This window comes from Garra rufa, chromosome 7 (genome assembly GCF_049309525.1).
Source record: "Garra rufa chromosome 7, GarRuf1.0, whole genome shotgun sequence".
Classification (NCBI taxonomy): Eukaryota; Metazoa; Chordata; class Actinopteri; order Cypriniformes; family Cyprinidae; genus Garra; species Garra rufa.
In genome coordinates, this window is record NC_133367.1 from 15,190,307 (window position 1) to 15,207,701 (window position 17,395).

General features: G+C 35.2%; 1 protein-coding gene across 1 annotated transcript in view; it reads left to right on the forward strand.

Annotated features, from left to right (window-relative positions):
• LOC141338727 (uncharacterized) overlaps nucleotides 1-17,395 on the forward strand; it is a 228,224-nt gene that overhangs the window by 113,212 nt on the left and 97,617 nt on the right. The window contains exon 15 of the mRNA XM_073844341.1: nucleotides 1,166-1,261. Within this exon, the coding sequence (XP_073700442.1) occupies nucleotides 1,166-1,261 (96 nt within the window). The remainder of the gene's footprint in view (nucleotides 1-1,165; nucleotides 1,262-17,395) is intronic.

Genomic DNA, 17,395 nt, shown 5'->3' on the forward strand with positions numbered 1-17,395 from the left:
ACCCATCACACCTGAGAGAACTGAACCTGGGCCTGAATAAACTAGGAGACTCTGGAATGGAAAACCTCAGTGATCTACTGATGAACCCACAATGCAAGCTGGAGAAACTACAGTTAGTATCATCATACTATACAGCTGTTAAAGTGTGATTAAAGATTATCTTAAGGAAAAGTTCACCCAAAAATTAAAAATCGATGTTTAGCTGCTTGCCCTCAGGGCATCGAAGATGTAGGTGACTTTGTTTATTCAGTAGAACACAAACCAAGATTTTTTAACTCAAACCGTTGACAGTGAATGGTCACCAAACCTTTGAAAGTAAAAAAAAACAAACAAACATGCACAGTCAATTCCAAACTACACCCTGCAGCTTGTGACGATACATTGATGTCCTAAGACACGAAACAGTCTTTTTTTGTGTGAAACTTAACAGGATTTACTTTTTTTTTTTACCTCTGATATACAGCAATGACACAGTCATTTTTGGGTGAACTTTCCCTTTAAGTAAAATTAGTAGCATTGCATATAATTATCTAATTAGCAAATAATTGCATTTAGTATTTGAAACAATGTACTAATTGTCTACATGTTGTTCTGCAGAAACAAGAATTAAGAAATACAGAGATTTGCATCTGCTTCTATAATAAACAAAGAATAAACAATAAAATTTAGGGTAGCACTTTATTTTAAGGTCCAATTCTCACTATTAACAAATCATTAACTGTGCCTTTTTCCTCAGTCAACTCCTAGTTTGTTGTTTATTAATATTTAGTAAGGTTTTTGTTAAGATTATGGATGTAGAATATGATCATGCAGAATATGTGCTTTATAAGCACTAATAAAACATTGAATATGTTAATAATAGGCATGCTAATAAGCAACTAGTTAACAGTGAGAATTGGTCCCTATACTAAAGTGTTACAAAATCTGTACAGATTATAAAGAAGCAAATAAACACAAAGTGCTTGTAATGTAAGTTTCAGATGTCTTTCAGAATAGTACAAGCTAGAACAGGCATGAACTACAGAAAATTGAAATCAGAAAAAAAAATCCTAGTGATCATTGTTCTTTCTTGTTTTTCTGTCTTCAGTCTGTTTGCATGCAGAGTTATGGAGAAACAGTGTCTCATCCTGACTTCAGCTCTGAAATCGAACCCATCACACCTGAGAGAACTGGACCTGAACCAGAATGAACTAGGAGACTCTGGATTTGAAAACCTCAGTGATCTACTGATGAACCCACATTTAAAGCTGGAGAAACTAAAGTTAGTATCATTATAGTGTGATTAAAGTTCATGTTTTAGTTTAAGACTACTAGGCTCATTTCACATTATGTCTAGCACTGCACTTTCTGACATTTCTCTAAAGAAGGATTGAGAAATGCTATTTTATGTGTGTATTTGTTAAAACTGCAAAAACTTTCTGAAATCTGTGAAACAACAAAGCAGAAGTGACAACAGACTAACAACATGACATTAGATGATTCTAACAGTACTTTTAACAAAATATATATTTAGTAGATTTGTAAATTTAGTGATCGTAAACTACACTCTAAAATGGCTTAAAATAATTATTTGTTTTGACTGATTTGAGGATTTTCATGCATTAAAAATTTGAAAATAGACTATTTAATTTTGTTATTTATTTCTGTTGTTTATATGTTGATTCTATATATATATATATATATTTTTTAATATATATATATATATATATATATATATATATATATATATAATAATTTAATAATAAAAAAATAAGTTCACTTATTTATTAGCTGAGGGCAGGAATCTTGAAACTTGTATCCTTAAATGCTCCTCTCTCAGTTTGTTCATACATCATAAGTTTCTGTGATTTTGCTTGTGCATTAGTGGCTGTATAGCATTCACTCATGATGTATTGAGGATCTGATTTGTGTCTTTTTCTTTCTGTCTTCAGTCTGTGTTTGTGCAGTATTACAGAGAAACAGTGTCTCATTCTGACTTCAGCTCTGAAATCAAACCCATCACACCTGAGAGAACTGAACCTCAGTGGGAATAAAATACAAAACACAGGAGTGAATCACTTAAGTGATGTACTGAAGGATTCACACTGTAAACTGGAGAGATTGTGGTCAGTAACATTCACAAACAAGAATGGGCTCATTAAGCCTATCCAAAAATATCCATATTCACGATGAATTTGCATGCTAAACTATTGTTTATGTAAACTAGGGATGCACCGATACAAATTGGCAGAGATGCTTGCGAGTTTTGTCAGTAAAGCCGGTTCTGTAATCAGCGGTAAATGCCATCAGGTGCGTGATTTCACGTTGAGCCGTATATACTACACACAGCCGTTGTTCACTGACTAGCTGCGCACATTCACACTGATAATGAACATGGATTTGCGCAGCTCGTCGGTAAACAACGGCTGTGTGTACTATATACGGCTCAACGTGAAATCACGCACCTGATGGCATTTACCACTGATTACAGAACCGGCTTTACTGGCAAAATGCGCAAGCATCTCGGCCGATTCGTATCAGTGCATCCCTAATGTAAACTAAACTTTTTACTTGACTCATGTTCCAATATCAATGTAAAACATCATCCTTCACAAAAATTAGTTTTTGTGATGATGATGATGATGATGATGATAATGATGAACAGACTGCAATGTCAAGTTAGAAACGCTAGAACTGATATGCTGTGTGTGTTTGAGGCAGCAGCATGATCGCTTTTATTACTTCCTTATAAGAGCAGAAACAACTTCGATAAGTCATTGACGGTCATACAGATAAGAGTAAAGCATAATTTGAAACTATGAATGGTTTACTTTTATATTGGGTCTTATCACAACAAAAATAAAGCATTGTGCTTCTGTAAAATAAAAAAAGACAAACAGGATGTGCTTTCTGTCATCCTGGTTTCCATGAACTTACTAGTGGAGCATGTCACACAAATTAGCCAAAACTTATCATATATTACTTGTCACAGTTTATTCCTTTGTTTTGTTAATTAAGTAAATATATATTTTGCGTATTTATTTCTTTTGTGTATATGATTTTATTCTATCCGTTCACAGAAGCGCTGCAGGTGTGTGATAAGATAATGAATGAATGAAATGTCCTGTTTTTTTTTCATGCATTTTGCGCATGTAAAACTAAACCCCTAGATTTATTTTGTAAATGTAAATGTATATTTTGTAGATTTTCCAGATGTTTAAATTTGTCACAGACACTTATCCATTCTAATCTAATTGAATTCTAATTTCACAATCTTGATGTTTGACCATTAATTATCAGTTAACAAGCTTTGGTTATCGTTTAAAAAATAACTGAAATGAATGAGCATCTGTAATCTGGTTAAATAAAAAGGATGATCTTTTCCCTCTGTTTTATAATAATTATGTAACGTTTCATTTTATTTTTTCTTATTTCCTTCTCCCCCTCTTTCTGCCAATTTAGGATGAGAAACTGTGAAATAACAGATGAAGGTTGTTCTGCTCTGACTTCAGCTCTGAAATCAAACCCATCACACCTGAGAGAACTGGACCTAAGTATGAATGAATTAGGAGACTCTGGAGTGAAAAACCTCAGTGATCTACTGATGAACCCACAATTCAAACTGGAGAAACTAACGTTAGTAACATTATACTGTACAGCAGTGTGATTAAAGTTTACTGTTTAGCTTCAGACAACTAGACCCAACTTACATTGTTTATACTTTAACATTGTCTTCTGGTCTTTGTAGTTGTGCACATTTAAAATTAGTTGTATAAGTAGTAAATAATTGCAAACCATTTGAAACAATGTACTGATCAAGGGAGTTTCCTACGAGGACACAGTGTCTCCTAAAAAATTGGATAAGAAAATAATCAATATTGCAAAAAATAAAATAACGCAAATATTACGAAATATGATATTAAATGGAGGAAAGTCACAGAGGAGGCAATGCCTAAATTGTGCTATAATTGGATATGATCGATTATGATTGGTTTGTGCAGTAAATAAATCTTGCCTCTTGTTTTCATATGAGCTCTCGACCTGATGAAGAAAATTATGCCATTAGATATCACTGCTTTGTGTCACATCAAAATGAAACGTGAAATGGACTGAAAATGTGATGACTGCATATTGATCTACTGAAGACTTGCATCTGCTGCTACAATAAACAAAAAAATAAAAAAATAAAAAATACTTTATGAAATAAAGTTGTACAGTTCATAATGTAAGACAGTAACCCATCACATGTGAAACTGATGATACTTTAATTAACAGAGCTCACAAACGCAGGCCCACGCAACCACATCACATTAACATAACTTCTTTGTTCACAGCAAACACACAATGAGAGAGTGAAGATGAGCCTCAACACTTTTAGACTGCAGCATGTTAGAATGAACAAATCATACTGCATTTCTGTACAGATCATTAATCACAATGATCTACACCTACTGTAACTCTTCAATAAGATGAACTTATAGATCTAATTCATTGTCTTTTCTCTTTATGTTTTCAGTCTGTGTAGATGCAGTATTAGAGAGAAACAGTGTCTCAACCTGACTTCAGCTGTGAAATCAAACCCATCACACTTGAGAGAACTGAACCTGAGCAGTAATAAACTAGGAGACTCTGGAGTGAAAAACCTTAGTGATCTACTGATGAACCCACAATGCAAGCTGGAGAAACTAAAGTTAGTAACATTAAACTGTACAGCAGTTACAGTGAGATTAAAGTTTGCTCTTTAGATTAAGACAACAGATGCAAGTCACATCATTTCTAGTACTGCAGCTTCTGTTTATTCTCCATCTGGAGGAAGATTCAGAAATAATATTAGTTAATGGGTTTGTATGTGTTTTAGTAGAAAGAGCACTAAACTTGCTGAAATTTGACAGCGCTTTGCTGTGAAACAAGATGGAAGTGTTAATTATTCTATTGTGTTTCATTAATCGTATAAATTAATTTACATTAATAAAATGCACTTGTTAAGTGAGGACAAATCCAGACTTGGATTGTAACTCATATCCACAAATACTCCTGCCTTGGTTTGTTTCATATCATTAAGTTTCACTTCATTGTCTTTTCTCTTTCTGTCTTCAGTCTGTGCGGATGCAGTATTACAGAGAAACAGTGTCTCATCCTGACTTCAGCTCTGAAATCAAACCCATCACACCTGAGAGAACTGAGCCTCAGTATGAATCAAATAAAAAACACAGGAGTGAATCACTTATGTGAAGTACTGAAGGATCCACACTGTAAACTGGAGAGATTGAGGTCAGTAACATTCACAAACAAGAATCAAAATGCTTAAAATCACTTCAACAGTTTAAACCAGAACACTTTCTACTCAGTATGTCATGATGAGTTCACATTTGTGTAAATTCTTCACATTAATGATTTGTGTGTAAGGTGATCTCTCTTCTTCTGTTTGTTTCTTTCTAGTCTAATTGACTGTGGCAGTACAGATGTTTCTTCTTTAACTCAGTCTTTGACAAACACAAAAGCGCTGCAGTTTTTAAAACAGCTTGATCTGAGTAACAATATGATTGGAGACTCAAAGAAGAAGCTGATTGATTTGCTACGAGACTCAAACTGTAAACTGAGGTGAGTAAACATCATTTGTGATATTAAAGAGATCTTCAATTACCTCTGATATGTGAACAAACATTAACATTCAAATATTTGTGAAAAAAAATGATCAAATTCAATCATCAGGCTTTATTGCGCCAAAAGGTTTGTTTCAGAATTAAATGTAAAGTTGATAAAAAAGTTTAACATAAAGAAGGAAAGAGAACAAAAGCACACTGTCACAGCTTTATACAACAATATCTGCATTATTAATTACATCAGTAATAGTGAATTGTTTCAGTTTGAAAAATAGACGTGGTCAGATTGTAGTTTTTACTTTGTGACTGTGTTTACAGACTGTTTTTACTTTGACAAACAACACGTCACATTACTTTACACTTACTTCATTTTCAGTTATTTACTGAGACCAATACAAACATTTAAACTAGAGAGAAAAAGGCTTTAGCTAGTGGAACATTAACTGATTTTTTGTTTGTTTGTTTTAAGGCAAAATTACATTTTTATTTGTTCCTTGTCATTTATTACAGTATATATGGTGTACACTAGCATTATAAAGACGATAAAGCATGTCTTTATAGTGACTCAACAGGAGACACACAAACATATGAATCGAATTCATGTTCAAATGTATTTTAAAACACAATATTGTTTTAGAAATACCTATGCAAGATCATGCAAATGTAACTTTTTAACTCAAAGTAAACTGTAATTGAAATGGTAACTAATTTGCAATTTGTTCCACTGAAAAACGATTTTTTTTCACTCTTTCTCTCTTCTGTTCCACCTTACAGTGTAGGTGGAGAGCCTGATCTACTTGAGTCACCAAAAGATGATAAATGCTGTGTATCATAGTTTGCTGTGTATCATAGTTTATGATGAGAGGAGCGGAAAACATCAGGTGAGGACCTACAGAAGAGCTTCAATACTGTGTCCATGAGGAGAAATAAATAAATGTGATAGTGTAAATGTGTAAAGTACCAGACTTTTCAATAAAGTAATGCAGCATATGTGCCAGAAACAACTGATATTGAATGATTAATGTTGCTTTAGTGTTCAAGCATTTTGTTTTATTTAAAAGTGTAACAGAGGGGGATGAAGCTCAGATGAGTCTGTCTGACTCTTTAGTCTAAGGCTTACAAATATAATAATATTTGTATTAAACTCATCCATAATGATCTAAATGTTTTTCTTTTATCATAAATGTGATTGTCAAGTGCTGCAGCAGTTAAATGTATCAAAAGTAAGTCTATAATGAAACATTTCCATGTCACTTTAAACATTTACTTGATCTCTCTTACATTTTATACACAATGTTATTCAGTTTAAATGTGTCTGTGTTGAATTTACTGACAACTTCAGAGATTATAAATGTTGTGCTCTTTACTTGCTGTCTGTGTGATGAATATTTGCAATTTGAAAAAAAAAATCAAAATTCAAAATTTATTTTTTATCAGACTGTGCCTTTTCCTACATACCACATTATACATACATTCTTTTTAAATGTTATAATAGTGCTGGTTGATCACTATTCTGCTGATTATTGTGGTAATTTAATAAATTTTAATATTTTAAAATTTAGTTTTGTATTTCATTTGTATTTGTGTTTCAAAATTTAATTATTTTTTTTGTTCAATTTTAAAAATGTTTAGTTTTACAAATGAGAACAAATGTATTACCACATTAAAATAACATTTAAGTTGGATAATATTCAGATTTTTGAGCTTTGTAGTGCAGTAAAAACGTGTGAAGTACAGGACAAGTGAGCCTGTCAGGTCAAATGAATTTTAATAATGGCAAATATGAGAGATTTCCACTGGAAAGTGTTAACTTTGAGAAAGAAATTCTTGCTAAGGAGGTCATTTTCATGTCATTCTCAACAATACAAATAGCACTTACAATATTTTCTCTAACCATTTATTTAAACAGCTTGTTGATATCCATTTTACTTTTCCTTAGAAGCAATTTTGATGTTAGCGAAATACTCTTAAATAATCTGCTTTTTACAAGTCAATTTAATGTGGTGTTTGAACCTTTCTATTCACTCCTCGTTTTATTTGGAATAAATATCACTTAAACAAACAAATAAATGCTTTTTAAACATTGGTCTGAGACAGATATTTTACTAGTTAGAGAATTAATAAGCTACATCTTAATATTAAATGCCATATTTCAGCTATAAAGTGTTGTATTGTCATGAACTCTGCCTCTTTCAAAATAGTTTCTCTTTCCATAAATCAGGGCACTTGGTGTTAGGCTGTAAGAAGTAAGGTCTCTAAATATTAGTTTTTAGATAAAGTTTATTTACTTACTGGAAAGTGCAGTAACCAATCAGATCTGTTTTTGTTAATATTCATTCTTCTCCTTTACATTTTGTTGGAGTAAATGTGTGGATCATTTTGGAAAGCTCTTAGTTGATTTGTAAAACAAATCAAACCAAAGAAATCATTTAAAAATTGCCCATAGAATATCTTGTAAAAGGCACATTGGAGAGTTTTCATCTGGATATAGGTCCGTGTACTTTTTCGTTCATTTATTATTCAATTTCGGAATGAAAGATGAAATTTAAAAAAGGGTGCAGCTTGGTTTTTTGTTCAAAAGAAAAAAAGCAGAAATGGCTGTATTTTGTTTTCCAAATGTATTGTTGTCAATAAATAATAGTAATAGAAAATTGGACGCATTTCCGATCGTTTTTTAATTTGTAATATTTATTTGTACATTTATTGTATTTCATTTGACTGATCATATCTTTACCCGGAAGTAAATTACACCGTCGAGCGGGTATCAATTATTATTGTCTAGTATCACTAAAAATACTACTAAGATCCATATTACTATCACACGAGCCAATGGCAATTAAATGCACGGATGCATAGGCAGATAATGAATGAAATACAACTGTTCACGAACAGAAGATTGTATTTGACTCATGCTGCATACGCAATGACAATTATACTGCGGTAAAGCCAGCCGCGGTTCAGAAAAACACGGTCAAGCCAGCCGCGATTGACTTTAAAAGTGCGCGCATATTACAGTCATTACGGTAGTTTCAGAAACAGCCCAGAGAGAACGCGCTTGCAGAGCGCTTTTCATTTAGACGCCCAGGACTGAGAAATAATACTACAAAATACTCGTGAATGTTTACTTACTTGTTTATTTGCATTTCTGCTTTAAGATCCGTGTTATTTATTGGTGTCTTTGATGGTTCTTTTCTGATATGGGACAGTATTAGACTTTAGAGGGGTATATTGACCCCATTTCTAATAAGTAGAAAAAAACAATGATCAGTTCTTATTCAGGACGTCCCATACTATATGCACGCCTCATATGAAACCATTTTACTGTACCATTTTTGAGATATGGGTCATTATTACACGTTAGAGGGGTTTATTGACCCCATTTCTAATAAGTAGAAAAAAACAATGATCAGTTCTTATTCAGGACATCCCATAATATATGCACACCTCATATGAAACCATTTTACTGTAGCATTTTTGAGATATGGGTCATTATTACACGTTAGAGGGGTTTATTGACCCCATTTCTAATAAGTAGAAAAAAACAATGATCAGTTCTTATTCAGGACATCCCATAATATATGCACACCTCATATGAAACCATTTTACTGTAGCATTTTTGAGATATGGGTCATTATTACACTTTAGAGGGGTTTATTGACCCCATTTCTAATAAGTAGAAAAAAACAATGATCAGTTCTTATTCAGGACGTCCCATACTATATGCACGCCTCATATGAAACCATTTTACTGTACCATTTTTGAGATATGGGTCATTATTACACGTTAGAGGGGTTTATTGACCCCATTTCTAATAAGTAGAAAAAAACAATGATCAGTTCTTATTCAGGACATCCCATAATATATGCACACCTCATATGAAACCATTTTACTGTAGCATTTTTGAGATATGGGTCATTATTACACTTTAGAGGGGTTTATTGACCCCATTTCTAATAAGTAGAAAAAAACAATGATCAGTTCTTATTCAGGACGTCCCATAATATATGCATACCTCATATGAAACCATTTTACTGTAGCATTTTTGAGATATGGGTCATTATTACACTTTAGAGGGGTTTATTGACCCCATTTCTAATAAGTAGAAAAAAACAATGATCAGTTCTTATTCAGGACGTCCCATATTACATGCACACCTCATATGAAACCATTTTACTGTAGCATTTTTGAGATATGGGTCATTATTACACTTTAGAGGGGTATAAAAAACCCATTTCTAATAAGTAGAAAAAAACAATGATCAGTTCTTATTCAGGACGTCCCATACTATATGCACACCTCATATGAAACCATTTTACTGTAGCACTTTTGAGATATGGGACATTATTACACTTTAGAGGGGTTTATTGACCCCATTTCTAATAAGTAGAAAAAAACAATGATCAGTTCTTATTCAGGACGTCCCATACTATATGCACACCTCATATGAAACCATTTTACTGTACCATTTTTGAGATATGGGTCATTATTACACTTTAGAGGGGTTTATTGACCCCATTTCTAATAAGTAGAAAAAAACAATGATCAGTTCTTATTCAGGACGTCCCATACTATATGCACACCTCATATGAAACCATTTTACTGTAGCATTTTTGAGATATGGGTCATTATTACACTTTAGAGGGGTATAAAAAACCCATTTCTAATAAGTAGAAAAAAACAATGATCAGTTCTTATTCAGGACGTCCCATAATATATGCACACCTCATATGAAACCATTTTACTGTACCATTTTTGAGATATGGGTCATTATTACACTTTAGAGGGTATAAAAAACCCATTTCTAATAAGTAGAAAAAAACAATGATCAGTTCTTATTCAGGACGTCCCATACTATATGCACACCTCATATGAAACCATTTTACTGTAGCATTTTTGAGATATGGGTCATTATTACACTTTAGAGGGGTATATTGACCCCATTTCTAATAAGTAGAAAAAAACAATGATCAGTTCTTATTCAGGACGTCCCATACTATATGCACACCTCATATGGAACCATTTTTGAGATATGGGTCATTATTACACTTTAGAGGGGTATAAAAAACCCATTTATAATAAGTAGAAAAAAACAATGATCAGTTCTTATTCAGGACGTCCCATAATATATGCACACCTCATATGAAACCATTTTACTGTACCATTTTTGAGATATGGGTCATTATTACACTTTAGAGGGGTTTATTGACCCCATTTCTAATAAGTAGAAAAAAACAATGATCAGTTCTTATTCAGGACGTCCCATATTACATGCACACCTCATATGAAACCATTTTACTGTAGCATTTTTGAGATATGGGTCATTATTACACTTTAGAGGGGTATATTGACCCCATTTCTAATAAGTAGAAAAAAACAATGATCAGTTCTTATTCAGGACGTCCCATATTATATGCACACCTCATATGAAACCATTTTACTGTAGCATTTTTGAGATATGAATCATTATAACAATTTAGAGGGGTATAAAAAACCCATTTATAATAAGTAGAAAAAAACAATGATCAGTTCTTATTCAGGACGTCCCATATTATATGCACACCTCATATGAAACCATTTTACTGTAGCATTTTTGAGATATGGGTCATTATTACACTTTAGAGGGGTTTATTGACCCCATTTCTAATAAGTAGAAAAAAACAATGATCAGTTCTCATTCAGGACGTCCCATACTATATGCACGCCTCATATGAAACCATTTTACTGTACCATTTTTGAGATATGGGTCATTATTACACGTTAGAGGGGTTTATTGACCCCATTTCTAATAAGTAGAAAAAAACAATGATCAGTTCTTATTCAGGACATCCCATAATATATGCACACCTCATATGAAACAATTTTACTGTAGCATTTTTGAGATATGGGTCATTATTACACTTTAGAGGGGTTTATTGACCCCATTTCTAATAAGTAGAAAAAAACAATGATCAGTTCTTATTCAGGACGTCCCATAATATATGCATACCTCATATGAAACCATTTTACTGTAGCATTTTTGAGATATGGGTCATTATTACACTTTAGAGGGGTTTATTGACCCCATTTCTAATAAGTAGAAAAAAACAATGATCAGTTCTTATTCAGGACGTCCCATATTACATGCACACCTCATATGAAACCATTTTACTGTAGCATTTTTGAGATATGGGTCATTATTACACTTTAGAGGGGTATAAAAAACCCATTTCTAATAAGTAGAAAAAAACAATGATCAGTTCTCATTCAGGACGTCCCATACTATATGCACGCCTCATATGAAACCATTTTACTGTACCATTTTTGAGATATGGGTCATTATTACACGTTAGAGGGGTTTATTGACCCCATTTCTAATAAGTAGAAAAAAACAATGATCAGTTCTTATTCAGGACATCCCATAATATATGCACACCTCATATGAAACCATTTTACTGTAGCATTTTTGAGATATGGGTCATTATTACACTTTAGAGGGGTTTATTGACCCCATTTCTAATAAGTAGAAAAAAACAATGATCAGTTCTCATTCAGGACGTCCCATACTATATGCACGCCTCATATGAAACCATTTTACTGTACCATTTTTGAGATATGGGTCATTATTACACGTTAGAGGGGTTTATTGACCCCATTTCTAATAAGTAGAAAAAAACAATGATCAGTTCTTATTCAGGACATCCCATAATATATGCACACCTCATATGAAACCATTTTACTGTAGCATTTTTGAGATATGGGTCATTATTACACTTTAGAGGGGTTTATTGACCCCATTTCTAATAAGTAGAAAAAAACAATGATCAGTTCTTATTCAGGACGTCCCATAATATATGCATACCTCATATGAAACCATTTTACTGTAGCATTTTTGAGATATGGGTCATTATTACACTTTAGAGGGGTTTATTGACCCCATTTCTAATAAGTAGAAAAAAACAATGATCAGTTCTTATTCAGGACGTCCCATATTACATGCACACCTCATATGAAACCATTTTACTGTAGCATTTTTGAGATATGGGTCATTATTACACTTTAGAGGGGTATAAAAAACCCATTTCTAATAAGTAGAAAAAAACAATGATCAGTTCTTATTCAGGACGTCCCATACTATATGCACACCTCATATGAAACCATTTTACTGTAGCACTTTTGAGATATGGGTCATTATTACACTTTAGAGGGGTATAAAAAACCCATTTATAATAAGTAGAAAAAAACAATGATCAGTTCTTATTCAGGACGTCCCATAATATATGCACACCTCATATGAAACCATTTTACTGTACCATTTTTGAGATATGGGTCATTATTACACTTTAGAGGGGTGTATTGACCCCATTTCTAATAAGTAGAAAAAAACAATGATCAGTTCTTATTCAGGACGTCCCATACTATATGCACACCTCATATGAAACCATTTTACTGTAGCATTTTTGAGATATGGGTCATTATTACACTTTAGAGGGGTATATTGACCCCATTTCTAATAAGTAGAAAAAAACAATGATCAGTTCTTATTCAGGACGTCCCATATTATATGCACACCTCATATGAAACCATTTTACTGTAGCATTTTTGAGATATGGGTCATTATTACACTTTAGAGGGGTATAAAAAACCCATTTCTAATAAATAAAAAAAACAATGATCAGTTCTCATTCAGGACGTCCCATATTATATGCACACCTCATATGAAACCATTTTACTGTAGCATTTTTGAGATATGGGTCATTATTACACTTTAGAGGGGTATAAAAAACCCATTTCTAATAAATAAAAAAAAACAATGATCAGTTCTCATTCAGGACGTCCCATATTATATGCACACCTCATATGAAACCATTTTACTGTAGCATTTTTGAGATATGGGTCATTATTACACTTTAGAGGGGTTTATTGACCCCATTTCTAATAAGTAGAAAAAAACAATGATCAGTTCTTATTCAGGACGTCCCATACTATATGCACACCTCATATGGAACCATTTTACTGTAGCATTTTTGAGATATGAATCATTATAACAATTTAGAGGGGTATAAAAAACCCATTTATAATAAGTAGAAAAAAACAATGATCAGTTCTTATTCAGGACGTCCCATATTATATGCACACCTCATATGAAACCATTTTACTGTAGCATTTTTGAGATATGGGTCATTATTACACTTTAGAGGGGTATAAAAAACCCATTTCTAATAAATAAAAAAAACAATGATCAGTTCTCATTCAGGACGTCCCATATTATATGCACACCTCATATGAAACCATTTTACTGTAGCATTTTTGAGATATGGGTCATTATTACACTTTAGAGGGGAGTATTGACCCCATTTCTAATAAGTAGAAAAAAACAATGATCAGTTCTTATTCAGGACGTCCCATATTATATGCACACCTCATATGAAACCATTTTACTGTAGCATTTTTGAGATATGGGTCATTATTACACTTTAGAGGGGAGTATTGACCCCATTTCTAATAAGTAGAAAAAACAATGATCAGTTCTCATTCAGGACGTCCCATATTATATGCACACCTCATATGAAACCATTTTACTGTAGCATTTTTGAGATATGAATCATTATAACAATTTAGAGGGGTATAAAAAACCCATTTCTAATAAGTAGAAAAAAACAATGATCAGTTCTTATTCAGGACGTCCCATATTATATGCACACCTCATATGAAACCATTTTACTGTAGCATTTTTGAGATATGAATCATTATAACAATTTAGAGGGGTATAAAAAACCCATTTATAATAAGTAGAAAAAAACAATGATCAGTTCTTATTCAGGACGTCCCATATTATATGCACACCTCATATGAAACCATTTTACTGTAGCATTTTTGAGATATGGGTCATTATTACACTTTAGAGGGTATAAAAAACCCATTTCTAATAAGTAGAAAAAAACAATGATCAGTTCTTATTCAGGACGTCCCATACTATATGCACACCTCATATGAAACCATTTTACTGTAGCATTTTTGAGATATGAATCATTATAACAATTTAGAGGGGTATAGAAAACCCATTTCTAATAAATAAAAAAAACAATGATCAGTTCTCATTCAGGACGTCCCATATTATATGCACACCTCATATGAAACCATTTTACTGTAGCATTTTTGAGATATGGGTCATTATTACACTTTAGAGGGGTATAAAAAACCCATTTCTAATAAATAAAAAAAACAATGATCAGTTCTCATTCAGGACGTCCCATATTATATGCACACCTCATATGAAACCATTTTACTGTAGCATTTTTGAGATATGGGTCATTATTACACTTTAGAGGGGTTTATTGACCCCATTTCTAATAAGTAGAAAAAAACGTCTCAGGTTACGTAGGTAACCCTAGATCCCTGAGGACAGGGAACGAGACGCTGCGTCCTGGTTAGGACACTTTGGGAACTGCTCTCAGCGTGACCGGTTCTGAAGCTCTTATAAAACAACGACAATGAACTTGACATTGACCGGCGCCAGCCCATGACGTCATTAACAAGGCGCCTACTAGTATAAAGGGGCGCTTGTGAATACATCAACCATCTTTTTGTCTGATGGAGACGTAAGTGGGGCCCGAAGCATGGCTACGAGACGCAGCGTCTCGTTCCCTGTCCTCAGGGAACTAGGGTTACCTACGTAACCTGAGACGTTCCCTTCCGGAGGGAACTCTACGCTGCGTCCTGGTTAGGACACTTTGGGAACGATATACCAACGCCGCCATGCTGAGGAGTAAGTGAACAACTGACTGATTGAGGAGTCAAGAAGGAACATCACTCCCCACTACTTGGGCCGACGTCACAGCTAGCTCGGCCACCCAAGCACGGAACTCCTAGGAGTGGAGGCCTGATACTTCTAAGCGAGAGTAGGCCTACCTACACTCACCGCTAGTAGTGAAGCTTACCCTTAAGTCTTCATACTAGGCGGGGGTTCTGAAGAGCGGAGGCTCTAAACAAACTCTCTAAACGAGAGGAAGCCTAGCAACACTCTGTGCTTGCGGGAAACTCTGGGAGTGGAGGTCAGAGACCTAACTACACTCAACACTGGAGGTGATCCATGAGGCTCCAGGAGCCTAAGCAATAGAACCACCTAAGTGGAGTTCTCAGGAGAGTGGAGGCTTCTGCAAGAAGACTCTCTAGATGAGAGGAAGCCTAGCGACACTCGATCCTATAAGTAGTGCTGTCTGCAGTGGAGTTGGAAAAACCCAGGGGTTTTTAGAACCAACTCTAGAATGGGAACGGAGGAATACTGCGTAACCCATACCATATAGGATTTTAAAAAAGAACCCAACCTTCGGGGGGAATCTTTACCACTCATGTGGATTTCAGAAAGTGCCCAAGGACTTGCGTGTGCACTTACCACTTTACGTGGGTTTTAAGGAGTGCTCAAAGCTTCGCGTGAGTACTCACCACTATTGTGGGTTTGAGAAGGTGCCCAGAGCGTAGCGAGGGAAACACCATATAATTATCACAGGCGACAGCAAAGCCTGGAGCTCTTCTTTCGGAGCTCTGTAAGAGTGGAGGTCTCAAACATAACCCATGTATGAGGGGAGACCTGACTACACTCACGCTTGTAAGTACAGAGGCGGAGCTTCTGGAGAACGGAGGCTTCACAGAAGACTCTCTAAAAAGAGAGGAAACCTGACAACGTTCAATCCACTAGCTCTTAGGAGTGGAGGTCTCAAATAACCCTTCAGTGAGGGGAGACCTAGCTACACTCACGCCTAGAGGTACTGGAAGCGGAGCTTCTGGAAAACGGAGGCTTCACAGAAGACTCTCTAAGGAGAGGAAACCTAGACAACGTTCAATCCACTAGCTCTTAGGAGTGGAGATCTCAATAACCCTTCGTGAGGGGAGACCTGACTACACTCACGCCTGGAGGGAAAGACTGGAAGCGGAGCTTCTGGAGAACGGGGGCCTCACCAGAGGGGAAGCCCCGACACGCTCAATCCGCCAGCTCTTTACGAGTGGAGGCCTCAACGCTCTAAGTGAGGAGAGACCTGACTACACTCACGCCCAAACTTATTTTCCCTTTAGGAAGAGTGGAGGCTTCTGCAGGAAGACTCTCTAGATGAGAGGAAGCCTAGCGGCACTCAAACCTATAGGTAGTGCTATCTGCAGTGGAGTTGTAACCACCCAGGGGTGTTTAGAACCAACTCTAGAATGGGAACGGAGAAATACTGCGTAACCCATACCATACAGGATTTTAGAAAAGAACCCAACCTTCAGGGGGGAGTCTTTACCACTCATGTGGATTTTAGAAAGTGCCCAAGGACTTGCGTGTGCACTTACCACTTCACGTGGGTTTTTAAGGAGTGCTCAAAGCTTCGCGTGAGTACTCACCACTATTGTGGGTTTGAGAAGGTGCCCAGAGCGTAGCGAGGGAAACACCATATAATTATCACAGGCGATAGCAAAGCCTGGAGCTTCGGAGCTCTGTAAGAGTGGAGGTCTCAAACATAAACCCTTGTGTGAGGGGAGACCTGACTACACTCATGCTTGTAAGTACAGAGGCGGAGCTTCTGGAAAACGGAGGCTTCACAGAAGACTCTCTAAGGAGAGGAAACCTTGACAACGTTCAATCCAATAACTCTCAGGAGTGGAGGTCTCAAAAGAGCCCCTCTAGTGAGGGGAGACCTGGCTACACTCACGCCTAAAGTACTGAAGGCGGAGCTTCTGGAGAACAGAGGCTTCACAGAAGACTCTCAAAAAGAGAGGAAACCTGACAACGTTCAATCCACTAGCTCTTAGGAGTGGAGATCTCAATAACCCTTCGTGAGGGGAGACCTGACTACACTCAC